The 17,193-nt window shown below is 38.4% G+C and overlaps 1 protein-coding gene across 10 annotated transcripts in view; it reads left to right on the top strand.

Annotated features, from left to right (window-relative positions):
• Positions 1–2,261: 2,261 nt before the first annotated feature.
• Positions 2,262–17,193, top strand: part of poe (E3 ubiquitin-protein ligase-like protein poe) — a 166,094-nt gene continuing 151,162 nt past the window's right edge. For 8 of the 10 annotated variants that reach the window (XM_053800041.2, XM_053800042.2, XM_053800043.2 and 5 more), the window contains exons 1-9: positions 2,262–2,401; positions 4,574–4,671; positions 5,851–6,184; positions 6,944–7,131; positions 13,285–13,490; positions 13,696–13,877; positions 14,399–14,588; positions 15,458–15,580; positions 16,971–17,137. In XM_053800041.2, the coding sequence (XP_053656016.2) occupies positions 2,283–2,401; positions 4,574–4,671; positions 5,851–6,184; positions 6,944–7,131; positions 13,285–13,490; positions 13,696–13,877; positions 14,399–14,588; positions 15,458–15,580; positions 16,971–17,137 (1,607 nt within the window). In that variant the 5' untranslated portion in view covers positions 2,262–2,282. The remainder of the gene's footprint in view (positions 2,402–4,573; positions 4,672–5,850; positions 6,185–6,943; positions 7,132–13,284; positions 13,491–13,695; positions 13,878–14,398; positions 14,589–15,457; positions 15,581–16,970; positions 17,138–17,193) is intronic. The other 2 variants (XM_053800045.2, XM_053800051.2) reach the window with 1 other exon arrangement.

Here is a 17,193-nt window from a genome sequence, read left to right on the forward strand (position 1 = left end):
TTAGAAAGTAATGAAATAGCATGCGAAAGGACATGGGCCGCTCGCTTGTACAGTAATGGTGGGACATGAGACAGATTTCCCGAGTTATTTTTAAGTGACTTTATGATCTCAATGACTTCCGTGGGCTCAGTTGGTGCAAGATAGAAGGAATTAGGGAAATTTCCATCTAGGTAGTCCCCGGCATGGGCATTGGTATGTGGGATTTTACTGGCGAGATTAGATCCTATGTTTGAGAAGAAGTCGTTTATCTTGTTAGCTGTGTCAGTGGGATGTAGTGGTGTTTCATTAGGTTTAGTTAGGACAATATTCTTGGTTTTTCTCAGTTTGTGGGTCCCTAGAATCTGAGAGAGTGTTTTCCAGGTCTTTTTTATATCTCCTCTAGTGTCTGTGAATCTACTGGAGTAGTGTAGTTGTTTGGCTTTTTTTATCACTTTGGTGAGAGCTGATGAATAGTGTTTAAGAGTATCTTTGTGTATTAAGCCCTGTCTATATTGCTTTTCATATTGGTGTTTCTTGTCATTGGATTTCAGAATGGTGCTGGTTAGCCATGGGCAACCAAGCCGTTTGTTTGTGATCTGTTTTGTTTTTATAGGACAATGTTTGTTGTATAGTCTAAGTAATTTGTTAAGAAAAATGTCTGTCCAGTCATCAATACCATTGGCCTTGGAGAATTCTGTAGGCCAATCAACAGTCTCTAGGTCAGCTGTGAACTTCCTTACTGAGGCCTCGTCATGGAGTCTAAATGAGACTGTTGTATTCAAGTGGTGGTTTACTAATGTTTGTCAGGAGGAAGGTAGGGTAGTGGTCTGTAGTGCTATCTGTGATTATCCCTGATTTAAGGGGGGGCTAGTATATTGGTCCATATGTGGTCTATTATGGTTGCACTTGTCTCAGTGAGCCTGGTTGGTTTAGTTATTGTTGGTATGAGAAGTGTGTTGTTCATATTGTTGATGAAATCAGTTACAGGCTGATCATCTAGTAAGCCAAGGTTGATGTTGAAGTCTCCAGCTAAGAGAAGGTGGTGCTTATTCATTTGTCTGTTTGTTATTAGTGACTTTAATTTCTCACTGAAATTTGGGATGTTTGTGTGAGGTATCCGGTAAATGGCATCGATTGTTATAGGCGTCTTAAAGTTTTTTACAGTAAAATTAGCAAAAATGTATTCCCCATATTCATCACTAAAGCAAGTGGTGCTAAGACAAGATAATTGGTTAGAGTAATAGATTGCAATACCACCCCAACTTGGTTTGTTCTGCAGTTGTGAATTGCTGTGTATCCTGGTAGAGGGTAGATATCTATTGTGTCCTGCTTAAGCCAGGTCTCAGTAAGAATAATGCAGGAGAAGGGTGTCTTTAGTGATTCAAGGAGTGCTAGGAGGTCATCATAGTGTTTGCTTAAGGACCTGATGTTGTAGTTAAGTACTGATAGACTTTTAGCATTGTTTAGGATAGTGGTGGCTTGTGATGCTGTGTAATAAAGGCAGTTACTTTCCAATAGGTTTTGATTGGGTGTCAGATTATGGAGGTTTAGATCAGGGTCAACGTGATCAATCATCTTCTAGGTTTAAATAATGGTTATTTATATCCTGAGTTGTGTGTTGAGTTCTAGTACTGATATCTGTAGTGGTGGGAAGTTTGGACAAGTATATAGCTAGAGTATTTTGGTCATGTAGGGTATAGTCACTACTACACATAATGAAGTTGATGTTGTCTATGTGTTGTGCTGGAATGAACTAAAGTACAACTAGGTATAAACTAGTAATATAAAAATACAAATTAAAAATAGAACAAGACTCTCACTTGTAATTGCACTAAGGTCTAATAATGACTTTTGTGGAGTCTATGTTTTGAGCTAGAGTGAGCTAAAGTACAATAGGTTTAATCTAATAATATAAAAGTACAAATTAAAAATAGCACTAGTCTCTCACTAGTAATTGCACTATGGTCTAATATAGTGAATTTGGTATTGACTATGTCTTGAGGTAGAATGAGCTATGGTACAATAAGCCCCAGGAGGCTAGGAGAGAGTGAATCTAGCAGCAAGTTGAGAGACTTTTTTGGGTTATCCTAGGTTCTCTACACATATGCTGCTATGTATGATAATTCTATGTAACTGTATTTGTGTATACCTGAATAAACTTACTTTCTTACTTACAGGAGCGGTAATTCGACCCCTACAACCACATATAGGTAAGTACATAAGCTTTAGTTACCCTTAACTTCTGTGATGTCATGGAATCAATGACGTCACATGACGTCACAACCAGCTCAGTCATAAGCAACATGGCGGCTACCAGTAGCGGTGTAGAGTGGGGTCAACTTGTTAAGCCCATCCTAGCGGCGTCCTACGGTTCCCTCAACAAACAAGACATTCCTGAGCTAGCTAAAGCTATACTGAAGAGGTAGGTGAGGTAGTGAGGGAGGAAGGAGAGGTGTGGAGGTAGTAATGTTGGAGGTGCTGAGGGGAGGTTGTCTGCACGAACAGTGACCAGCAGATACGTAAGAAAAATTTTTACCCATTTACCCTCAGGAGGGTATTGATGCCGGTGAGGGGATCCTGATCCAGGGCACTGGAGGTATCCTTCCCATGTCTTTGATCAAACCTGATAGTCTCATAGTCTCCCAGACACTATATAAGCTCACCATTGTGATTGCTTCTTCATAATACTTGAAACAATCAATAATGACTAATAATAATCGTATTAAATAAATAATCATAATTACTAAGAGTAACACGACAAATTATATATATATTTATAATAAAAGTTATACTACTAATAATCTTCATTTTTATACTTTATTACATTTTCTTTTTCTACTTTTTTCTTTTTCTTTATTTTCTTTCTCTTTGTTTCTTTTATTTCTTATTTTCTTTTTCTAGAATTTGTTTCGTCATTTTTTCTCATTTTCTTTTCCTCTTATTTTCTTTTCTTATTCTTTTCCTCTTCTTATTCTTTTTCTCATTTTTTTTCAACAACATTTCAACAACTTGGTTAAAATATGATAATTTGTGGGGATTTTTAACCCAGAGTGTTATCCACCCAGGATAACCCAGGGTAGGGAGGGTTAGTCACCCTGGATAACCCAGGGTAGGGAGGGTTAGTCACCTAGGATAACCCAGGGTAGGGAGGGTTAGTCACCTAGGATAACCCAGGGTAGGGAGGGTTAGTCACCTAGGATAACCCAGGGTAGGGAGGGTTAGTCACCCAGGATAACCCAGGGTAGGGAGGGTTAGTCACCCAGGATAACCCAGGGTAGGGAGTGTTATCCACTCAGGATAACCCAGGGTAGGGAGTGTTAGCCACCCAGGATAACCCAGGGTAGGGAGTGTTAGCCACCCAGGATAACCCAGGGTAGGGAGTGTTAGCCACCCAGGATAACCCAGGGTAGGGAGTGTTAGCCACCCAGGATAACCCAGGGTAGGGAATGTTAGCCACCCAGGATAACCCAGGGTAGGGAGTGTTAGCCACCCAGGATAACCCAGGGTAGGGAGTGTTAGCCACCCAGGATAACCCAGGGTAGGGAGTGTTAGCCACCCAGGATAACCCAGGGTAGGGAGGGTTAGTCACCCAGGATAACCCAGGGTAGGGAGGATTAGTCACCCAGGATAACCCAGGGTAGGGAGGATTAGTCACCCAGGATAACCCAGGGTAGGGAGGGTTAGTCACCCAGGATAACCCAGGGTAGGGAGGGTTAGTCACCCAGGATAACCCAGGGTAGGGAGGGTTAGTCACCCAGGATAACCCAGGGTAGGGAGTGTTAGCCACCCAGGATAACCCAGGGTAGGGAGGGTTAGTCACCCAGGATAACCCAGGGTAGGGAGGGTTAGTCACCCAGGATAACCCAGGGTAGGGAGGGTTAGTCACCCAGGATAACCCAGGGTAGGGAGGGTTAGCCACCCAGGATAACCCAGGGTAGGGAGGGTTAGTCACCCAGGATAACCCAGGGTAGGGAGGGTTAGTCACCCAGGATAACCCAGGGTAGGGAGTGTTAGCCACCCAGGATAACCCAGGGTAGGGAGTGTTAGCCACCCAGGATAACCCAGGGTAGGGAGGGTTAGTCACCCAGGATAACCCAGGGTAGGGAGGGTTAGTCACCCAGGATAACCCAGGGTAGGGAGTGTTAGCCACCCAGGGTAACCGAGGGTAGGGAGGGTTAATCACCCAATATAATCCAGGGTAAGGAGGGTTAGTCACCCAGGGTAACCCAAGAAAGTCAGTGCATCATTGAGAGACTTTCTTATTTCCATTATGGTCCTTCAGTCTTGTCCCCCAGGATGCCACCCACACCAGTCCACTAACACCCAGGTACCTACTTGTTTGCTAGGTGAACAGGACAACAGGTGTAAGGAAACAAGCCCATTGTTTCCACCCTGGACAGCAATTGACCCACTGACACCCAATGTGTGGAGCAAGAGCATTGCCTACCAGGCCACGGGCACCTGCTATTGGTTGACTTCAAATGTCATTGTTCTACTGCAGGCACTTCGTGTCAGTTTGTGTATACTATATTCATTTGTTCGTCATAAAGTATTGCAGTTTTTAAAATTCTAATGGAATTTAATTGTATTTCAGTAAAGAAGACATTCTTCACCATGATGAGCAGTATGAACCATTTTATGCATCATTCTGTGTACTGGCTGCTGATTATTTGGCCAGTAATTCCCACCAGGGTAAGTTAACAATAAATCAGTTTTTTTCAATTTTTTTTTATTTCAACACACCGGCCGTATCCCACCGAGGCGGGGTGGTCCAAAAGGAAAAACGAAAGTTTCTCCTTTTACATTTAGTAATATAAACAGAAGGGGTTACTAGCCCCTTGCTCCCGGCATTTTAGCTAATCGCCTCTTACAACACGCATGGCTTACGGAGGAAGAATTCTGTTCCACTTCCCCATGGAGATAAGAGGAAATAAACAAGAACAAGAACTAGAAAGAAAATAGAAGAAAACCCAGAGGAATGTGTATATATATGCTTGTACATGTATGTGCAGTGTGACCTAAGTGTAAGTAGAAGTAGCAAGACGTACCTGAAATCTTGCATGTTTATGAAACAGAAAAAAGGACACCAGCAATCCTACCATCATGTAAAACAATTACAGGCTTGAGTCCTGGAGATGGGAAGTACAGTGCCTGCACTCTGAAGGAGGGGTGTTAATGTTGCCGTTTTATAACTGTAGTGTAAGCGCAAGACAGTGATAGAGTGAACGATGAAAGTTTTTCTTTTTCGGGCCTCCCTGCCTTGGTGGGAAACAGCTGTTGTGTTAATAAAAAAAATATGGCACACCTTGATTTTATAAGAAAAGCCATAAATATGAAAAACATACTGGGTGTGGTAAATCAAATGAGTATATTTTTAAAAAATCTATTGTTAGTTTTTATTTTAAGTATGCTTCTTTAAATATGAGGAGGACGAAGATTAAAAGGAAAATGGGGAGGAAAAAAAAGGAAGAAAACCAGGTGTAGACAGTAAAGGAGTAAAGGAAAAAAATATTTGCATCACGAGAGATGCTGACAAAACCCCCATCATTTTTTTCCTAATCATCTTAATGGAGCCCCCTTTTTTTTTTCCAAAATTAATATATGTACATGTATCTTAAATATTTGCATTTGTGTACAGCATTAAGAACTCATTATACTTTGCTTCTTTGTCATGCAATTCACCAGAGGCATGTATGGTAATGACCTTACTTTCGTAACTGTTTATGGTAAGTATTCATCAAGTGTAGTGTACAGTGTTGTATGGGTTTGTGAGTGCTGCCAGTAGATTTTTATTAGGTACAGTAGTCATTGATGAGGGACCTAACGCGAATCATTTGTGATCAGATCCTGTGTTCTGTACTTTTTCAACAGTGAGTGTTGGAGGAGTGAGCCAGGCAGTCAGTGCAGCGAAAGTACTGCTGCAGTTTTTGGCATGCCATGTTGGGGCACCTCCTACTGCCATAACCACTCCAGTCTCCCACTCCTCGACCTCTGTCTCCACTTCAACTACGACCAGCACAAATGAGAATGGCAGTAGTACTCCAGCTGTGGCTGTCCCTACAGCTGTCACTTCACCTGTAGCCAAAAGTACAGTGACTACAAGTAGCACAGTGCCACCTTCCACCACTGCATCTAGTACAGTGACGAGTACAACTACCGTTACTACAACTACCACTTCTGCTGCTGCTGTTACACCTGTGACTGAGTAAATATATTTAAGTCTTATGAAGGGGGATTTTTACAGTATTTGTACAGGTTGGGTAGAAATGTAGATTATATTGTTCTTCCTGTAAAATATATGTATTTTACTGTGCTGTAGGAAAGACCATAAGGTTTACATATCTGATAATTTCCTTTGTCATTTATTAATTTTTCATACAGTAAAGAAAATTTATTTTCCATTTGTGGAGATACAGTAGCACATTAACTTAAGTATTTAACCTGATTGGGGTCCTAAAGCAAAGCCTTGATTTAATGGAGTAATGGGGAAAGAGGGTGTCTGATTATGTTAGTTGCCTGGAAAATCTGAAAGTTAAAAACCATCAATAAATTACTATATGACTTTACTGTATATATAATACAGTACTGTACACACAATATACAGATACACTGCAGTGAACATTGAAAATAAAGTACTGTAGTTAAGAGTACATTAATAAAGTAATTTTACTTAACTTTTGTGGTGGATGGATGGATGGGATTGTTTTGTCAGTATTGTAACAATAATGGACAATTCTGTAATTAATTTACTTTGTCCTTTGTTTCCAAAATCAATTTACCAAGCAAATTTTGTCTTGTTTATGAAAGCCATTAAGTGGAGGTCCATTAAAGTTTCACAAGAATAACAGAATTATTGCCTCTTTTCTTAAGTAAGAAGTTTTCAAGAGCAGCAAGCAATTGAAGGAACTGCATATTTTAGTTAGTTTATTTTTCTTTCATACTACAGTACCATACTTTGTTTTAGGACCAGTGGAGAGAAGGAACGAATGGTGTGTGTTCATGACAAGCATTTGCTTGCTGGCATCAAAGCTCTGTGTCGTGGATCTGGAGCTCTTCATCGTGCTGATCAAACATCCCTGACAGCAGCCATGAAGGCTGCAAAACTTCCACCGCACATTAAGACTGTTGCTCCAGGTACACCTCCTCCAGCAGGTCTGTTAATATTAAAAGATGGAGCCTCAAGCAGTTGCTCGGGGTGCTTTATTTTTGGGTTTTATTTTGTTGCTGGAATGCATTGCATCTTGTGATTTTTGCATCCAGTACACCTCCAGGTTTGTTATGTAATTATTTTGTGTATTATAAACTCCTGAGTGCTGTGCTGGCCTGTAGCCTGTAAACAAATGTCTTTTGTTTTCTCATTGGGTGATGAAAGTTCTTTCTGTAGAACTTAATGAATTCAGTGCAAATCTTCCTCTGTTTCTTCTCTCACTTTTACTGTTATCACTGTTTTGTTTGCCCGGTTATCATTATCATTAAACGAATTTCATCAGTGTAATAAATCTGTTGCGGTGGAAACTTAAATTTGTATGATCTTGGAGAACTTGGAGTGTGTGTTTTGGCCGACTTTATCTGTGCACTATTGTGTTCAAAATTTGTTAGGCTCTTTGATATTCTACTCTGGGAAACTGTATGGCACACAATCATACCTAAGCTGGTAGATGACAGAGTACCATTATATATTTATTTATTTTTCTCTTGACTAAATAAATTTCCCTGTAAAATTGAAGCAGCTTTTCATACTTTTTTTTTAATATTGGATAGTTGAAGTAACACAAAGATGTGCACATAGGCCTGTACTGACCTATTCTTATCCAATTTCTACACAATTTAAAACCTTTGCATTATATTTAGCAGTTGTTTTTACACCTCTGCACTCGGTCATTACACCGTAGAGATGTATCAGACATCTGTATCCGCGGAACATCCGCACAGTTTCTTAAATCAGCATTTTTCTGTAAACGGACATTTGTGTATGCATCCGCATCCGCGGATGTCTGAATTTTCACATCCGATACATCTCTTACACTGTATACTTTAAGGATCAAAACCAAAGTGTAAAACATCAGGGAGTAAATGAAACATCAAATGACAAAGTAATGTGGCAGATCACTGGCACTACTAGACAAAGTGTGTCCCACAATATGACAGTAATACTGGTTCTCTGTTAATAAGTGTTTTTCCACCATTTGTTTTCATATTTGTTTAACTATTAAAACATTTAAATCCCTTTCTGGATTTTGCTTCTGTTGTACCATTGTCTAGCTTTATACACTTAGTTACTGCTCTTATGGTAAAGGAATATTTCCCAATATGTTTTAGGTTTGTAGTTTTCATTCACTTGTGGATCAATCCCTGGAAGAGGATATATTTGCAGTGGTGTATTTTGTTTCAAGCTTTCTTGTCTTGTTCTTTGATTCTCCAGGGATAAGAACTCTTGTTCATGGTGGTTTTTTTCATAGATAAAGGAGTAATGCAAAATGGTATTACCTGTTTGGGGTTGAGGGGGTGAGATCTAGCTTTTGTTTCCACCTCTTAATCTATGATTTATGTCAATTAGCTCTTTCATATATTTTTGAACTTCTGTATAGATTTTACATCCACTTCATGCACTTCATTCTAATTTACCATTTTTATGATGTAATGTACATGGGCATGTGTGCTTAAATATGTATGCATTTGCATACTTGCACGTGTGTGTATGTATGTATGTATGCATGCATGTATAATAAATACTTTTTTCTCATATTCGAGGACTGCAGAATTAAAACTTCTTTCAGTATTTTACCACTTGTCCTAATGTTACAATAAATCAAATTTACTTAAAAGTTTTCCAAAAAATTTCAGTTCTGAAATCATGACCCACATTTTCTAGGATTTAATTAAGATTGATCTTATTACAATTCCTTCAGTCTTCTTTTCCTGACTCCATTTTTCCCTTTTCATTCTATTTACCCTCTCCTTTCCCTCTTTGGCAGTGTAGCTCCCTTTCATTTCACTTCTCTCTTTCCCCTGTCCTTCCTCATCTCCCCTCCTTCCCACCACTGTCCTCCAAATCAAATTTACTGTGTACTATATCCTCCTTTCCTAGTCATTTCTCCTTTACACCCTCATTCTTCTCTCTTTTTCCTTAAGTTTCCTTTCTAGCTTTTAACCCTTTCAGGGCTTCAGACATACAAGTACGGCTTACGCACCAGTATTTTTGACGTACTAGTACACCTAAATTCTAGCGCCCTCAAATCTAGTGAGAGAAAGCTGGTAGGCCTACATATGAAAGAATGGGTCTATGTGGTCAGTGTGCGCAGAATAAAAAAAATCCTGCAGCACGCAGTGTGTAATGAGAAAAAAAAACTGACCGTGTTTTTTGGATTAAAACAGCGACTTTGCACTGTATTTTCATATGGTATTTATTGTTGTATTCTAGTTTTCCTGGTCTCGTTTTATAGAATGGAAGACATATTACAGAAATTGAGATGATTTTGGCTGGTTTTACAATGAAAAATACCTTGAAATTGAGCTCAAAGTAGCAGAAATGTTCAATTTTTACCAAAGTTCAAAAGTAAACAAATCATGCTAAGCATCCAATACACGTCAACTGGTGAGTCTAATATTCTTTCACAAGTGTGTCGATATTATTTGTACCATTTCTACACTAATGCAGTAGTCTGCATAACAGTAAATCTTCTATTTTTTGTGAGAATAAAAATTCAAAGTCGAAAGCAAAAGAATGTAAGAGGGGCATGGGGACGTGACTAATGAACAGAGGAAATGTTATTTTAGTGCCGGGAATGTCTTTCTTGTTTATTCTGGACCCTGTTTGGAAATTGGCATCTTTTGAAATTTGTGTGAAATTGGCAAAATTGCTAAATTCTGACCACTGTATTGGATAGTTGAAATCGGTAAATGGGTGTTTTTTTGTACTCATTCAATAGAAAAAATGGAGTTCTAGCGAAATAGTTACGATTTTTGACGACTAGTACACTGGAATTGGCCGAAAATAGGGCTCAAAGTGGGCAAAATTGCCGATGCATAAACATCGTTGAGACCGCTAACTTCGCAAGAGCATAATTCCGTAAGTTTTCCATCAAATTTCATACTTTTGGTGTCATTATGATCAGGAAAATATTCTCTTATCTTTTTATAAGAATTTTTTTTTTTTTTTTTTTTTTTTTTTTTTTTTTTTTTTTTTTTTTTTAAATTTGGGCGACCTTGAGAACAAGTCTGGGAGAGGGCCTGGGGACCCTAAAAGGGTTAAAATGGTATAAGATTTGGACGAGTTTGGGAGGGTGCGTAAAGGTAGAAAGTTGAAAGTGAACATAGATAAGAGTAAGATGATGAGGGCATCAAACAATTTAGATACAGAAAAATTGGATATCACATTGGAAGGAGGGAATATGGAAGAAGTGAATGTTTTCAGATATTTGGGAGTTGACTTGTCAGTGGATGGGTTTATGAAGGATGAGGTTAACTATAGAATTGATGAAGGAAAAAAAAAAAAGTGATGCATTGAGGTATCTGTGGAGACGAAAAACGTTATCCGTGGAGGCAAAGAAGGGAATGTACGAGAGTATAGTGGTACCAACACTCTCACATGGGTGTGAAGTACGGGTTGTAAATGCTGCAGCGAGGACGTGGCTGGAGGTAGTGGAGACCTCGTATCTTAAGGGCAATGTGTGGTGTAAATATTATGCAGAGAATTCGTAGTGTGGAAATTAGGAAGAGGAGGTGGTGTGGAGTTAATAAAAGTATTAGTCAGAGGGCTGAAGAGGGGCTGTTGAGGTGGTTTGGTTATTTAGAGAGACTGGACCAAATTAGAATGAATGACTTGGAGAGCATATAAATGCGTTGGGGAAGGAAGGCAGGATAGGGGTCATCCCTGAAAAGGTTGGAGGGGGGGGGGGTACATTCTGAAGCCTACCCATCATCCTTTTATCCTCAATACATAATCTAACAAACTGCCTTCGTTACATGCTATATCATGTCTTGTATACTTATTTATCCTCTTTTTCATAAAATATGTATTACTTATTACCAAACCTCTTTCTACATATAGCTCAATTAAAGGCTCCCCATTTTCATTTACCCCTGGCACCCCAAATTTACATACTACTCACTCCCTCTACAACATTTTTACCCACTTGAGCATTGAGATCCCCAGCCACAAATACTCTCACTTGGTTCAAAACTCCCCATGCACTCACTCAACATTTCCCAAAATCTCTCTCTCTCCTCTACACTTCTCTCTTTTCAGGTGCATAAACATTTACTATAACCCACTTTTCACATACAACCCTTATTTTACTCCATATAATCCTTGAATTTAAACATTTATATTTCTTCGTTTCCTGCCATAACTTATCCTTCAAAATTATTGCTACTCCTTCCTTAGTTCTAACTCTATTTGAAACCCCTGACCTAATCCCATTTATTTCTCCATGCTGAAACTCTCCTACCCCCCTTCAGCTTTGTTTCACTTAGTCAGGACATCCAGCTTCTTTTCATTCATAACATCCATAATCATCTCTTTCTTATCATTTGCACTACATCCACGCACATTCAAACATCTCGCTGGCAGTTTTCTTCTTTTTATTTTAAGTAGGCTATAGAGGAAATGGGGTTACTAGCCCATTACTCTCTATATTTTAGTTGACTTTTACAACATGCATGGCTTATTTAGGAAAGAGTTTTATTCCTCTTCCCCATGGATGTGAAAGGAAGGATAATAAGAACAAGAACTTTTAAGATAAAATCAAAGAAAACTCAGATGAGTGTGTATACATAAACATGTACATGCCATGTGTAGTGTGACATAAGTGTAAGTAGAAGTAGCAAGACATACCTGAAATCTTGCATGTTTATTGAGACAGAAAAAGACACCAGCAATCTTACCATCATGTAAAACAAATACAAACTTCCATTTTACACTCAATTGGCAGTACGGTAGTATCTCCCTGGGCGGTTGCTGTCTACCAACCTACTACCTAATTATTTGGAGTAAATCTATTTCAATGATGTCTTTAATTTTAAATTTACCTTTCAATTACTATACTGAATTACTAAATTACACCCCAGTATTTAGTAAATTTATAATTAATAAATTTATATATATGTAATACAGTGGACCCCCGGTTAACAATATTTTTTCACTCCAGAAGTATGTTCAGGTGCCAGTACTGACCGAATTTGTTCCCATAAGGAATATTGTGAAGTAGATTAGTCCATTTCAGACGCCCAAACATACACGTACGAACGCACTTACATAAATACACTACATAATTGGTCGCATTCGGAGGTGATCGTTATGCGGGGGTCCACTGTATATTCCATTAGAGTATTTCTGTAATGTTTATAAACAGTGAATTTCACAATCTCTGCTTATTATTTAGGAGTAATGCATTTCACTCTGTACAGCTACATTAATAATAATGCCACCACTATTTACAGTCACAATGATTCTAATATAATTTCTTGTGAAAGCCCTCTTAATTTATTAGTTGTCATGCATAACCACTTCCTGATCTACTCTAAATACAAAACCAACCCACTGATCTTTAAATACCTAACCAACACTCGGATATCCTTGATATACATAACTAACCTTGACTGATTTCCTGCAAGTACATAAACTACCTCTGATCTACTGTATATACATAAGCCCACCTGATCTTCTAACATGTAACCACTCTCTGATCATCTTGAAATGTATTCCCTCCTCCCCTGATGGTTAAATGCATAACCAAAACCCCTTAATAAATTATAAATACGTACCTTTTCCTGATCTCTCATAACCACTTCCCAGATATCTAAATTCAACTAAACTATCTGCTTCTAAAAAAAAGTACCAAATTACTCTTAATAATAAACCTGGCTGATTCTTAGGTAAGAATGTACAGTGGACCCCCGCTTAACGATCACCTCCAAATGCGACCAATTATGTAAGTGTATTTATGTAAGTGCGTTTGTATGTGTATGTTTGACGGTCTGAAATGGACTAACGTACTTCACAATATTCCTTATGGGAAAAAATTCGGTCAGTACTGGCACCTGAACATGCTTCTGGAATGAAAAAAATATCGTTAACCGGGGGTCCACTGTATATATATTTTTGGGTTGAGGACAGTTGTGGCTGTCTAATCAGAGGGAAACTTAAGTACAAATTAGAATGAGTGTAAGAATACGTATTGTGTGGAGACTTGGGACCAAGTTTAATTCAAGGTTACTTGGTAGATTTCCAGAATGATGTAATATAGGTGATAAAATTCTTCTCTCCAATTCTGTCATAAACCGTATTTTATCATTTTGTTTCAGGAGAAAAAGAGTCTTCATCATCCAAAGAAGTTCGACGGGGGCGCAGTGATCCCAGTGCTGTGATACTGGAACAGTTGGTGTCACCTCTGCATGATCTAGGAGGCTCCAGACCACGTCCTCCTCATTCTTCAACACCACCAGCCACTTCAGACAAGGATACAGATGGACCACTGATTAGTGTGTCTGACTCTGGCCTGGATATGCGTGTAAGTGCTTCCATTACTAATGAATGCTAGCAGTGTTTCATTTGGACTTGTTATGCCATTGTTGTCATTATGCAGGATAAGAGGTTTTATGCATTTTTTTCTGGTGGTGGTGGTGGTGGTTGTGGTGGTGTAAAGCAGGTACAGTAATAGGGGTAATCATGAACTTCCATCATATTTACATTCCAAATTTACTTTGCATTTTCAGAACTTGTTCGCTGGTCAGTGTGTATCAGCTCTACAGAGTCTAGGTGGCGGTGAACAACTTATAGATGTGTGCCTCAAATTGCCCACAATCATAAAATTTACCCAACGGTACAAAGATCTACTAGAAGGCAAAGGACATGGCTTTCCAACCAATATTTCGGAGGCACTTGTTGTTAAAGCTGGGTGAGTTATAAAATTGTGGAGCATTGTGGACTTCCTCAGGTTTTCTGTGTAAGGGGAACCCTTGTACAGTACGTTATAAAATAAATAAAACTTGCAAATAACAGTGTTTAGAGAGGAAACTCGGGACAGCATTTTCAGTTTGCCCTGGCTCATTGTTAAAAAAAAAAATCAATTATTTCCTAAATTCAGTGTTAAAAAAAAATACAGCATATACTGTATCTGTTTTGTCATAAATTGAGGCTACTTAAATATTTTGATGTTGTAATGAAAAATGGGGCATAATAGGAATTCCATTGCTTGGATGCTGTTACAGTATTTGATAAGACTATTTTGGTGGGAAATGTCCAATCCAGTTAAATATTTTTTATCATTTTTGCTGTACTTATAAATGCAGGTGGGAAATATCCAATGCAGTTAAATTTTTTTTATCATTTTGCTGTACTCATAAATACAGTTAATATAGGTAGGTAATTGCATTGTTCTCTGCACAGCTTGTCTTCAATGGTGATTTTTATTTTCAGACTGAACACCGTTGTGGTGGAACTTAGCACTGTTTGGCGTGTTATGTCCCTGCCTCTCCTGGAGCCTTTGAATTCTATTCGCTTACAGAAGCTCTCCACAATTGCAATGGCTGCCTTGCTTGCTGCTCTTACAGTTTCTTGTGCCACTGCTATTATTGCAGTAGCATCACAAGGCACATCTTCATCCAAGGTTAGCATGCCCCTTTAGTTAATGCAATAGGCAATTTTAGTGACTACCAAAATAATCGTTCCAGAAAAGTCCTCTAAAGGGACGTTCTTTGATGCTGGTGAGGGGCTCTTCATCCAAGCATGTACCCTTGATCTTGGTCCTATTAATTCAGTCTGTCATTCTGTCCTCCCTTTTTTGGGACTGAATCTGATAGCCTTTCATACCCCAGGCACTATATAACATTATGGGTTTAGCACTCTCCCTTGAATATGTAGTGGTAATTTCCAGAAAAGTCAGAAACCGTTGTAAATTTATTACTTTTGTCTTCACTCCAGGGCGTAAAACAAATTTGATTTTTTTTTAAATTTGTGAATGTTACTAAAGGTATTTTCAGAGACCACATTGTTAAAATTTTTATTAATAATATTGTTGGCTTCTGCTTACCTTTCATACAATAAATTATAGATCATCTGTTGCTCTTGAGAAATGGATGGTTTGCCATTTTTTTCAGTTACACTAGATGACTACAAAATTCTTTTAGATCCTCTTTTTTTTTTTTTTTTGCACATTCCATTTTACCATCATCTGGTTAGGTGGTGGACGGAACAAGACCATTGAATAACATTAAATGCCGAATAATCAATCACTGGGTAACTGATGACTTGCAGTACTGTATTGCACACACCTGAAGGCTGATTAAAATATATGAATATTTCTGAAGCCGTTCAACTTCAGTTATAACTTTATATGAAGCATGTTTTGTAATTGGTGATTTTTATATTTGTTTTCTTGGACACCACAGCCTCCACTTGAAGATGATTTTTGTTTGTTTTCTTAGACCCCCACCATCCCCACGTGAAGATGATTTTTATATGAATTTGTTTTCTTAGACGCCTCCGCCGCCACGTGAAGATGATTTGGATACTGCAGCTCCTGCAATTGCTGAAAAAGCTCTGGATCTCTTCAATGTAATTCTAAATGCTGTGCGCTCTTCAACAAGAGCTGGCGGACATGTATGTACCTGTATTTTGACTCTAGCATACAGCTGACATTCGTTTCAGTGCTAAATTCCTGATTAATTCTTCATACTCTTCCTCTTACAACTTATACCCTTCCTCCCTCTTTCTTCTCTTTCCCTTTTTCCCCCTCTCTTCTCTTTTCTCCAGTTTCTTGAGAAAATCAGATTCTTAGCATTGTCATAATATTTTTAATCATCTTTTTTTAAAAATAGATATTGTTATTAGGCATAGTTGCCCCTTTGCCTTGAGAGTTTAATGTTTAAAATATGGTACAGTTCACCTAATCTTTCATATACCATTGCTGACAAATCCACTCCCAAATATCTGAACACATTTGCTTCCTTCATGCTCCCTCCCTCCAGTCTGATATCCAATCTTTCATTACCTATTTTTTTCATCCTCATCAACTTGCCAGTATTCACAGTGATTGGGAAGGAGAGTGATAAAGTGTTAGATAATATTACTTGGTTGAAAGTGCCTTTTTTTAACACATTGGCTGTTTCCCACCAAAGCAGGATAATCTAAAAAGAAAGAATAACCCAAAAAGCAAGAAAAAACTTTAATCATCATTCAGCACTTTCACCATCACTTACATAATCACTATCTTTGCAGAGGTGCTCAGACTCAACAGCTCCTAAACTACCAATATCCTGAACATCCCCTTTAACCCTTAAACGGTCCAAACAGATCGACGTTCAAATTCGTAGTGCTACAAAAGTAGATCTACTTTTTTTTACATATTTTCAAATATAACAAAAAAAAAAAGTAGATAAAAGTTTTTTTTTACACATTTTCACATGTAAAACAAAACAAAAAAAATCTACATTTTTTTACATACTTTCAGATGTTGAAAAAACGTATATATACGTTTGGACCATTTAAGGGTTAAAGTGCAGGCACTGTACGTACTTCCCATTTCCAGGACTCAGATCCGGCTAACTGGTTTCCCTGAATCCCTTCACAAAATATTACCCTGTTCACACTCCAGCAGCTCATGTTGTATGATGATGTTTTTCTTTATTGTGTCGCCCTGCCTCGGTGTGAGATGGTCAGCATGTTGGAAGAAAGAAAAGATGATAATACTCTCAAGTGACTGATAAGACTAGTAGACAAGATGGTGATTGCTCTCAAATATATTGCAATAATTTTGCTGATAAATTGTTCTCTTTGAGATGCAATAATTTGGATCTTGGTAATAGATTTTTTTCAATACAAATGCCCATCGGGGGTAGGGGAAATACGTTTTGAATCTGAATAATTCGAGTTCCCCTTTTTAATGGTTTGGTCCTGATAACCTCCTGTTCCCCAGGTGCTGCATGACCCCTTTGGGTTTAGCTCTTTTTCATGAATACAAATATTTAGTAGTTAATGTATTCCTTGACAGCATGTGCAAAACCTGCAGTTGATGGGGTCTTGGTTAATAATGACTGGACTCCACCAGTTGATGCTTGTTGTCTCTTCTGCTGCTGCAATGCAAGACAAAAAAGATGATAAAGGACGAAGCCCCAGCAAAAAAGATTCTGCTTCTGCAAGGATAAATCTAACAAAGGTGTAAGTACATAAAATAGTTTTTTCTCCTTGAATGTGTACCCAATAAAAACTTTGCT

Source organism: Cherax quadricarinatus, chromosome 91, assembly GCF_038502225.1.
Source record: "Cherax quadricarinatus isolate ZL_2023a chromosome 91, ASM3850222v1, whole genome shotgun sequence".
Lineage (NCBI taxonomy): Eukaryota > Metazoa > Arthropoda > Malacostraca > Decapoda > Parastacidae > Cherax > Cherax quadricarinatus.